Here is an 11808-nt window from a genome sequence, read left to right as displayed (position 1 = left end):
GGGATTGTATGAATTATATCGATTAAATTCAATATAGGCTAATATTTGTAGCTATGGTTTTATTCTTTTATTATAGAAAATGCAGTCTTTTCTTAGTTTCTTATCATGTAAAAACTAAGAAATTATTGGGTTTTCTTTACATTAAAATGAGCTGTTTATATCTACATACAGAGCAGGCTCTCTTCCACAGAGTCCGACATACCGTTTTTACAGTAGCCCAGAACAGACAAATGAACACTGACTGTAGATAGAGCCATTCACATTTTCTCATTTTAGCTTCACAGCTTTCACATTTCTATTTCCATTATTTTTTTCCCCTAAGATTATTTTTGGGGTATTTTTGCCTATATTTATTGGACAAGTTAGGCAGAAAAAATGGGAGAGAGAGGGGATAACATGCAGCAAAGGGCCACAGGTCAGAGCTGAACCCGACCTTGCCCATGTTCGTAGATGCTACTTTTGGTTCCAAAGATACTACACTGAACGTTTTTGATGAAAACTCAGCTTTAAGGGGCACATATTCCACCAGGTGAGCTAGAGGTCACTCCTGTGTTTTTGCATTTCTGCGATGGCACCACAGTTTTCCTACACACTTGGCACATGGAGGAAGTTTCAGTTGGTTGCAATCTGCAACCTCATTACTAGATGTCACTTAATCCATACTAGACCTTTTTGTGTATTACAAATGTAGATGTGTAAGGTTGTGCTTATTTTAACCCCTTTATGTACCATAGGGTAGTTTAATCTACAGCAATGCATCATGTTCTATAAAGATAACTATATTGTAGTGTCACTGTCCTGTTTATGCTATCCATCTATGGCTAAAAAGTAAACTTTTCAAGAGTCAAAAAACAAAACAAAAACAGCCTTGTTTTTAGCTTTGTGCAATGAAATTTCAAGCTGATCCAAAACATTTTTTCAATAGTGTATGAGCTTAAGAAGTAGGAGAATTTTCTCAAAACATAAGGGAACACTTTCATCCTTCGGCTTATTGCAAAAATTCAAAATCACCAAATTTGGGGATACATGGTTTTCATTGAAAAGTAACTAAAGCTGAGAACAAAGAAAAGCCACATGGGAAGTAATCAATAAAGCACCTTGATATAGTAACATTACCACAAATCATTTTTGTTAACATCTGTTGTCCAAAACTAGACATGGATGTTGAAAAAGACACAAGCACCTTCCCCCATTGCCTCTATATCGCTGTAAAATGTGTGATGAGTATGTAACAGCTAATGCTGCCAGCTGGCCGAATGACACATGAGGAGTCACCATCTCCGTTTCTTTACATCAGCACATAATCACCCTGCTGCATACTTCTGACCGTCCTCTCAGAGAGTTTGCTAAGCACTCATTTTCAGAATCAGTTTCACACACATTCATGGGAAACACCAAACACAGCCACAGACCTCTGATGACCAGGACACATCACAGGGAAATGCAGGCATGGTGTCTGAATAACAGCTTCTTTTTTATTTTTATAAGTATTGCTTCATAAACATGCCCTTTTTCATGGCTTTTTCACAGACAGTTTGCAGTATAACCCAGTAAGTCAGAGAAGCTGCACTTAAACTCTTTGCAGCACAGAAATGAAACAGCAAACAAGCCCCACAGCAGACACTGAACCCAGCAGCTCATGGGAAAGCGGTTCAGTGGCACCAATCTTGGGCAGGAAACCTCACCTAAACCGAAGCCACACCACTGAAGTTCACACGAGATCAGACTGAGCAGAGCTTAGCTCAATGCTGCGCTTTCATGTAGCTCATAAAACATATTCACCAAGCGGAGGGAAACAGTTCTGTGACAAATATAATGCATTTAGATTGCATCTCTAAAATATGCTGCTGTTCTGAAGAAAGTTTGGAGAGGCAATGCTGCCACTCTGGGGTCACAGCCTGATACAGCATGCAGACAGGTGTCACTGCAGTAAAGAAGCTCTTAGACACGTTACATGAATCCAACTCGATGACCATTTTTGAGGTTTTATTTCCTAACACGTTTTGGGACCTTTTCTCTTTATCTTTACTGACACATAATTCTGAGTAGGCTGATCAGGATATTGGAGTGCTTCCAATACTCCTCCAGCAGGGCCATAGCTGTGGCGTAACGTTGTAAAGGCATTAATGTTAATTGAATTATGCCAGTGAGCTGTGTTTTGCTGAAGTAGGCTACGGAAATGCAATGCGGACAAATCAAGTCAGCAATTTTTGATTGCATTTACTACAAATTTTACCTGTTGTAGATGGTGGTGGATGAGAGGTGGGGGCACACACACACACTCACACATAAATACTGTTCTGTAGAGCTCAAACATGATACAGAAACTAACAATTGTCAGTGGTGGTGAAAACAGCCAAGAAAGATTTTGGAAAATTTTAAATATTTGCAGAAAACAGTTAGCAGCTCCATCTCACCATAAGGTCCATTCGTCGCCGATCTGGAGCTTTCAACAGTATCACACTCTTTCTCAACACATGAAGTTACCTCGTGGTGGTATCCAGCCATACGGATAAGTTTGGGTTTTATTTGCCTGTTTCCCCAAAAACAACAGAGATGAACTGAATTCCAATTTGTGACGCACACAGTATTGAATAATTGCATTTAAAATATTTAACAGCAATGGCTATTTATAGACAAAATGTCCCAATTTCTCAGGGCAAAAGAAAATTGGGGTGTTTCAAAGAACATGCTGTTTTCAACAAGACTATTTTAATAAGTTGTAGTTTCAGTAAAAACCCTGAGAAAATAAAAAACAAAATTCTCTTCCAGGACAACAGTATGTTTTTGTGATTTAGGAAAACTGTCCCTTTGGAAAAAAAAAAGTGTTCCCTCACAGAAACAGCAGAGCGGCTTTTACTTAAAACATTTATTTGATCCAATTCTTTGGAATGTAATAGTCAATGATCGAAGTCTGAGACAACAGAGACGAATGAGTCTGGGTGCTGACCAGAAAGTCAAAGTACAAACAATACTTGTAGTCACGTAAGGCCTCACTGCTTTCCCATTTTTTTTTACTTCCGTACTTCCTCTCTTGTTTTTTTTTTTCCTGGATCTGAGACAGCAAAAAATTACAGAAGCAGTATTAAAAGAAAAAAACCAAACAATGGCACGTACATCAGTGACAGTACAAAAACAAGGTGATATTATACCAAGTAAATAAAACTGTTACGTTTCAAAGAGACGCATATAAGCTTTTTCGAGAATGAAAAACATCTCTGTAAATTGTACTTCTCAGAATTATAACATCGTCATCTGAAAGCATGTTAAAAAGAAGCAACAATAACACTGTCCTCTCCGTCCTTCTCTCTCTCTTTTCATAAATCAACATCATAAACACAGATTTTTTTTAAATATATCAGTGCAACATTTGTTTTCACATCGTGTGCTGCAGCATCCTTTCTTGTTCGAAGGGGGAGGAGCTTTATTAAAACACAATCTGCCTGACTGAAGTTATCGAAATGTTGATACCTGTAATCATGTCTGAGTCTTTAGCTGTAAACATGTCGTTCTTAAGAGCTGATGATGAACATCTCAACAGTCAGGGCGGCTTCATTTGACTAGAAAAGCTCATAACTGCAATCAGACAATGATTTCAGTTTAACTGATGGAGAAAGTGGATTTCCTTTACAGCAAAGTGTCTCTGAAGGCCCATCTTAAAGGAAAGAATTAAGAATTGATGGACAGTCTCAGTTCACATTTTGAGCTCACATGATGCCACATAATGCTACATTAAAAGATGGGCAAATTGAACTTCCACAGTGCAGCGCAACAGGAACCACACCGGGACAAACATTGTTCTCCCAGTTGCCAATTTCAGACCATAATACCTGCTTAATGGCTTTTTAATCTCTGTGAGTAAAGTATCTGAGCATTCAGGCAGATTATTCCTGTTTATTATCACTGAGTGGACTAAAAACGCCTGTTGGAGGCTGACAAGATGGTGAAATTTCTGGCTTTCAAGACTCAATCCTAACACAGTGCTATGAATAAGTGACCAGTATCACAACACACGTAGCTACAAAAGCTAAAACACAACAAAGCAGTTTTAGTAAGTGAAGTATTTATAAGACTCAGTGTTACCAGTTTTTAAACCAATTTATCATGGAAAATACCCAGACTCTGAAGTAGTAGAGTTAAAAGGGGATAAAATGCAAATTAAGCTGCAGCACTGAATAAGTGCTTTCACTGCACTTTTACCTTTATAATACATTTTTTAAAAATAAAAAATGAAAACCTTATCGTTTAACGAGGCATTTTTGTTGGGTCTCTGCTCTGATTAGCTTGTAAACGCTTTGTTATGAAGATGGGACTTCATTGTGTGTGTGTGTGTGTGTGTGTGTGTGTGTGTGTTATTTCCAGGCCACTTTAGCTCAAGAGAAATGGACGTGTGAGGCAGCGATTGGACGGGATGATCGGCTGCAGTTAGCCACCTGTTTGGGACTGTTTACATCCTGTAAAGATTTCTCCTCTGATAGTCGACACAGGAAAAAAGCCAAACAAAACAAAAAAAAACAGACAGAGAGTACAGCATTGTCATGGCAAACATTAGTTCTTCAGTTGGGGACGGTCAGCATTTAGTGTCCACATCCTGTCTGTAAAAGAGACTGAGGGAAGTCTTTCTGATGGCTGGACACACTTCTCGTTCAGCAGTCACTTTGTGTGCCAGTGAGAAATGTTAGCAGTGAAAATATCTGAATCCCGTTGATAAATCCTTGACGTTTTGTCATCGTCTTATTCTGAGGTGTTCCGTTTTACCCTGTACAAAAACTTCCCATGAGGCATAATGTCTGACTCCATAATCTCAAAGCTGTTTCCATCGTTGTAAAAACCTTCCAGCAAACAGAAACTAACAACAAAAAACACAAAATGGCAACTAGATCACATTTGTAAAAGAAACACAAACGACCTCTTTGTGTCTCCGTCTGTTAAAACGAATGTTTTCTGTACATTTTAGCAATCAGGGTGAGTGTGATTCCAACATAGAAAGGATACTGCGGCACTGGTATCTTTTTCTCTAGAAAAGGGCGCTCAAATATATTAAAACCTATGTACAATATGTTGGATGTGTCATGTGCCATGAACATGAGGCATTCAGGGCTCCTACACATTCGGAAATTCAATCGTTTCTCCCAAAAGCTCTCCACAATCTAAAACTGCTTTACTTAAATATTTTAGTCTGCGTCAGTACGACTGTCATCAAGGCAAGACGATCTTAAGATCTACACCGACAAAATGTGATATTTGACAGTATACTACAACAACTAAAAATCTGCAGTTGTATGATCGCAATCTGGAAGTACAAAGTACAAAATGCGTTTTCCGGATTTTTCCTCACCTTTGTGTGTAGGAACCCGCCAGCCGATGAGAAAAAAACCAGCAGAAAAACAAGGCAACAGAAAAACTGGAGGAAAAAAAAGGCACTGTTGGAACTAGACACAGGTTAGCAGGTCGCTGTGGTACCCGCCTTCTCACACACACACACACACACACACACACACACACACACACACACACAAAGATGCATGCACCTCATGTTTACAGATAAACATGAGTGCAATGCGTGCGCACATACCTACAGCCAGACGCAATCATACACACACACCTTAAATGCAGATGTACTGTTTATGAATGTGACACATGTGCCCACACACACTTTAACACGCACTCACAGGGACATACGTATATGGCCAGCTAAAGCGCCAGTTATCAGAATAGCAAATTTCACGACTCCACTCTCTCTGTGAAACTATGACATCTGAAAACAAGACAAGAAAAACAACAAAAAAAGTCTTTCCATAAAAGTACACAAACGATACTTTCATCTGAATTGGTCTCAACACCAGCATGTGATTACATGAAATCAACAAAGCACACCGAAAAACAAATAGAATCCTTAGTTTTCTTCTTCTTTTTTTTTTGCTGTACAGATTCTTTTTACACAGTGCCCCCTACAGGTCAGTCCCTTCCACTGCCGCTCCTGAGAAAAAAATTACATTGGCTCACTTTCAGCCCACCCTGCCGTCCCATTGGTGGCTTCAGCCCCTTTCCGTGTTCCTACCACTTGATTGGCTGCATCAACATGTCCATGCGGAGCAGTCGCGTGCCCCGACTCCCTCTCACCCTCACGCCTCTGAATAGTTAGTCTGTCCATTCATCTTGTCCTTCTTTAGCTTCACGCCGTCCACCAGCTCAAAGTTATAGTTTTCCAGGGCGGATAAGTTCCTGTCTGTCATGCTGCCCTGAGAGCAGGCGCAGTACAGGACGACGCCGCAGATGGCGCCCAGGAAGACGCCCAGTGCGGACATGGCGATGATGGTGATGAGGATGGGGTCCAGGGTCTTCAGCATGTTTCCCGGGCCGCCCAGCTCGCTGTTATCCTGTGAGAGGGAGTCCATCGCTGCAGGAGAGAGGAGAAGAGGTAAGTTATGTTGCATTCAAATATAATTACAGGCTTAAAGGACCATACTGGTGCTTTGACATGTTCCGGATCATGAAGTACTAAAGACAGTCTTCTCCAGACATGACCAAACTTTTCCCTCTAACATGGTTTTGTGAATGTTTTTTTTAGAAGCACACTCTTAAATCTTGGATGTTGGACTTCCTGCGAACACACCACCGAAGACCGGACTTCAACACACACTCTCCACACAGTCACAACTACTTTAATGTAACTTTCACTGGAAAAAAAACCCACAGGTTAACCCCATAGGCAACTTGGTAAGACATGTTCCACAACCTTGCAGGAAAATTAATAGATTTAGAACTATTTTAAAAAGGCAAGTGGAAAATGTCGAGGGAAAAATAAAAAAGCTAGAGAAAAACTATGTTTAGAACGATCATGATTACATATTTAAAAATATATTACAGAATGATTATTATTTTTCAGCATTTTTCCAGGCTGTCTCCTTTTTTGTTTTTACTTGATTTTTCTTGTTTTTGTTTATTTTATTTTATTTTTTTTAGGTTTTTTTTTTTAAATTCAAGGTAAATTTCTTGTACATTTTACTAATTTCTTGCAAATTTTTGTGTAAACGTTCTTGCTCATTGCTTTCTTCCCATGTTTCTGTTAGGAATCAAGCCATTTTGCTCAGGTTTCAAAGCAATGAGGCTACAGTTGGTAACTTTTTGATAATAATTGTGTCATGTTTGCTTAAACTGTCACTTAATACTGAAAGAAGTACAAGAGAAAGCAATTACGTCTCTTCTCCTCTTCCTTGTGCTTCTAATGGTATTTGAATCTACTGTAGTACACTGAAAACAACCAATCAGAGCTGAGGAGTCTCTGACACAGCTCTCAATCAGATCTATCACTCCAGGAACTACGCTCAGAGGGTCAAAGTAGGCAGTGCTGATCAAATATGAATCAAGATTCTGTAACTGCACAGCCTATTTCTCACCTCAAATGTTTTCAGGTACATATTTCAGTCCACTGTTTAACTGTAAAATGAGAAAGATTGTGACCTGGTAGCCATGTTGGAAACCGTCAACCGAAGTATCTAGCACTGCCCGTCGACCTGGAGCAAACTTTTTCACTTTCCAGCTAAACAGTGACAGAATATTGATTCCCATTGATCAATGTTGCCTATTCTGAATGTTTGACAGTTTATGGAGTGACTGAAATTACTGAAAGACACTTTAGAGACATCTTGGCTCTCATTGGTTGTTTTCCTTCACTTGTGGTAAAGCCATTGAAAGTGCTGCAAAGCAAACGAGTAGTGTGAAGTAGCTGTGTGAATATAGTGACAGTTTCAGAGGACATTACAAAAAGTTACTTTATTTTTAAATAAAAGTTACTAGCTTTAAGGTCAACTCTTTGTTATAATGGATAGCACAGTGATGGGAAGGCTGGCTTGCCTTGCCACCTTCTGCACACACACACACACACACACACACACACACACACACACACACACACACACACACACACACACACACACAGAAAGACAAAGAAAGACACCTGTCCCTCTGGTTTACAGATAAACATGACTGCATTGCATACACATGCACATACATGTACACGCACACACTTGTACACACATACATTTGTAAAATCAATCAATCAAAAAAAAAAAAATCCCAAAAAAAGTTAAACTTCAGTGCAAGTTTAAATACTTAAACTTAAATCTAAATAAATTTAAATTTAAGTCTGTGATACTCTTTGCAGAATTAGTCAGGAGTAAAGTTATATACAGTGTGTATAGTTATTTTTCATCAAACATGGAAATACACTGATGCGGTCCTTAAAATGTCAAAAAGCATCAGTTGTGTGTGACATAAAGGAGCAGGACATACAGTATAAACATTTTCAATTTTAAACACAAATCTGATCCATCAACTCTTATTTTGTTAGTAATGTAGTGTTTTTTTATTGTCATCTAAAAGATTATTTGTCTGCTATCTTTTGCACACATCACTGCTCAGGACTTCTCTATAGCATTTATCATTCTGTGTAGAGACAAAGAAAGTCTATGGAGACATGTCCACTAAGAGGAAAACACAAGTCTGTGCAACCAAAATGGCATATTGACACTGTGTAATGACAAAATCAGAGTCAGCAATTTTACTTACGTAGGATGAAAATCTCAGTTGGCGGAGACGTAGGAGCTTCTGGATCTGGAATGATAAAAACAGCCTCCATTAGATCAAATTAAAGCACAGCGGGTGAGGAGAGTCAAACAAAACAAAGAGCGACTTTATGAGCTGTAAAAGCAAACATTTTTTGGGACCAGCACATCACTGGACAGTATAACGGTATACACTGGAACACTCGGTGAATTATAATAACACAATACACACCCTTGCAGTCCTCAGCACTGAGTCCATCTATGATCTGGATGTTGTCCACAGCTATCTGACCTGCACTGCGACTGTCTGCGACGCCTTCCACGACCACCTACAAATAACAACACACAGTCAGTTGCATTAGCTCATAGAAACTGGAGCCATTGTCATAGCTTAGATACTACACAATCAATTTTTTCATCTGAAACCAATCGACCAACAACACAAATATTACCATCTGTAAAGGTGGAATATGTAACTTGTTGAACACCCTGGTGAAATGAAAATAAATAAATAAATAAATAATAAATAAACAGCTGGAATTACATCAGCGTTTACCATCCTTTGGGATGTGACCCACAAAGACCAAGATAAATCTGCGGGGTCATACGATGAATAAAATAATAATAAGAAAACTACTATTGCTTTTCTCTTGTTGAAAATTTCGAAAAGCATTGCTCACTCTGACTTCCAAAATTGATAAAAATGAACAATACGAGAAAAGAAAATCACTATTTGATAAAAGTGTTTCAAACAGGGATGCTGACCATGAACCACAATGTCCCTGCTTTGATTCCTTTCATAATAATAATAATAATAATAATAATAATAATAATAATAATAATAATAATAATAATAATAATAATAATCTATAGAGAACTTTTCAAAACCAAAGTTACAAAGTGCTTCACACAAGGCAGCAAATTCATATCAACAAAATCATAAAATCATTACATATTATAATAGAACATATAAAACTGAGTCAAATAATGGTCAATAAAAAATAAAAATAAAATAAAAATAAAAGAAATAAAGACCTTTATAACTGTAATACTACAACTACTACTACTAGTACTACTCCTGTAATGAATAATAATATTTTTTTTAATGGCACCTTTCATGGCATTCAAAGACACCACACACAACACAGGATTAAAAAAGATGTTACATATTCTACACGTCTCTCACCTTGTTTCTCGTCATCTCTATAATGTTGTCTTTGAAAGCTTCAACTAGCTTGTGGGAAGAGAGTGGAGCATCCAGTGCAACCAAGACCTTCTCTAATGGTGCAAGGCTAACCTCACTGTACGTACTTAAAGCTTTTTCTGTTTTTGTTACAATTTTTCTAGTTTTGCCGCCCCTTTTTTTTAAAAGACATCAAAGCTTTGCAGATGCTGTGTTGATGTAATGTCCACTTTAGGTTTGATAACAGCACTTCAGTGTGATTTGAGACAAAAACTGTCCAAAGGAAGGATAAAAAAACAATTTTTATATATTACCTGATATGAGACACTGGAGTGTGGCAGTAAGACTCTCCCCTCCCTCCACCGACTGCCCTGGTGCCCGCTGACCGTCCACAATAACTGCCCTCCCTCCGCCTCCTTCTTCTGTTTGATGTGAAGTGCTCCCGCGTGTTCACCAAACATGTGATACCAGAAGGACATGCACAGGTCGGCGTCCGGCGCAGTGATGGGCAGGCTGGCCAACCTTGCCACCTTCTCCTCTTCACCATCATCTTCGCCTGTTTTACTCGGCGTGTCTGTGTCACCCAGCTGCATGTAGATGAAGTTCCCTGGTCCGCCTGCAGGGGGCAGCAAAGGACAAGGTAAAAGATGCTGTGTGTGACATTTAAGGCAGATTTCTTGGCTCTTTTACCACCATTTCCAGATAGGATCTTAAAAATGTAGAAATACAGTCAGGAATATTGTACTGTGTACATTTTTAATGAAAACAGGTGATGATATGATCAGAATCAAGCAATAAAAGGTTTCTAAAACTCTCAAGGACCCATTATGCATCAATGTCACCGCCTTCATTTGACTGTTAAATGTAAATATCTGTCTTGTCTCTGGGAAGTGTATCTCTGTCTTTTCATATGCTTAATAATATCTGCGTGATTGTTCAGTATCAAGCCTCACACGCTCCCAAAGAAATCAAATTCAAGGACTCTACAGTGAAGAAACAAAGGACTCAATATCAGCGTGCGTCAAGAGAAGATAGGACTTGTCATAACAAAGGGCTCATTTTTTACTTGTGATCTGGTTAAGTCAAGAAATCAAGGTGAAGTCATTCATTTCAGAGCTGCTGCAGCTGTCTCCACTAAAATATCCATCACAGGAGGTTTGAATGGAGAGAAGGTCAGAAAGGCGTCCTGATAGATCTGAGTGCTGAATTCTTCTTTTTAAAAAAAGTCAAGTTTTTTCAAAAGGCCATCTATTCATTTTCAAAATGTTCTGGAGATCAAAGCAAGTTTTATTCAGGGCTGACTATGTAGCACATTTATAGACAGTTATGAAAAGAGTTTTGTGTCTTTGGGTGCCATTAAGGACATTTTATGATTATATCAGACATTTTATTTATGTTTTTTTATGAATCACAATCATGTTTAATTCAGATTTTCTTTTTTCTGTTTGTAACTCTTTGAGATTGCTGTCTATATTGACCAAAACATTTTCAAAAAAGAGCTTTTTCCAAAATTAAATAAAGAAATAAAACATAAGATATTGCTGCCAAGAAGATGTTCTGTACCAAGTTCAGTCAGGGGCTCAAAAGATTGATTTATTTATCTATTGAAAACATGGAAATTATAGTGTTCAAAGCTAACCAACCCAAAGTAAATGTGAATGTGTAAAAAACATCAACCCTGAGTTTAAGTATTTTTCTTATTTTGCATCAATAGATAATAAATAATAAATATTACATACACTGAAAATCATTATATTTCATGTCTCCATCTGCTGGTGGGCCATCACAATTAGAGTATGCATAATATGATGATCACGGAAGAGACTTGATCACAAGAATTAGGTGGGAATAAAAGTGGATATATCAATATCAGTTATCGGCCAAATGTTGTTGTTTTTTTTTGGGATAAAAAACAAAATCCAATATTGTACCTCCCTAGTTACTCACGTTTAAAAGAACCACACCACAACAGTTTGAACTCCAATTTAGTGTTCAGGCAAACTATTTTTGGAACAGAAGTCTCATTATTAACTGACTATGTCCTTGATTTTAATCTCA

At 38.2% G+C, this 11808-nt stretch overlaps 1 protein-coding gene across 1 annotated transcript in view; it reads right to left on the bottom strand.

Moving 5' to 3' along the window:
* Window positions 1-2854: 2854 nt before the first annotated feature.
* Window positions 2855-11808, bottom strand: part of LOC121951246 (neuropilin-1a-like) — a 90844-nt gene continuing 81890 nt past the window's right edge. The window contains exons 15-18 of the mRNA XM_042497511.2: window positions 10065-10366; window positions 8800-8896; window positions 8572-8616; window positions 2855-6400 (exon numbers count right to left, since the gene is read on the bottom strand). Of these exons, the coding sequence (XP_042353445.2) occupies window positions 6126-6400; window positions 8572-8616; window positions 8800-8896; window positions 10065-10366 (719 nt within the window). The 3' untranslated portion in view covers window positions 2855-6125. The remainder of the gene's footprint in view (window positions 6401-8571; window positions 8617-8799; window positions 8897-10064; window positions 10367-11808) is intronic.

The sequence above is a fragment of the Plectropomus leopardus genome, chromosome 12 (assembly GCF_026936395.1).
Source record: "Plectropomus leopardus strain MGB_pleo_1.0 chromosome 12, ASM2693639v1, whole genome shotgun sequence".
Lineage (NCBI taxonomy): Eukaryota > Metazoa > Chordata > Actinopteri > Perciformes > Serranidae > Plectropomus > Plectropomus leopardus.
This window is presented reverse-complemented; position numbering and strand designations above follow the sequence as displayed.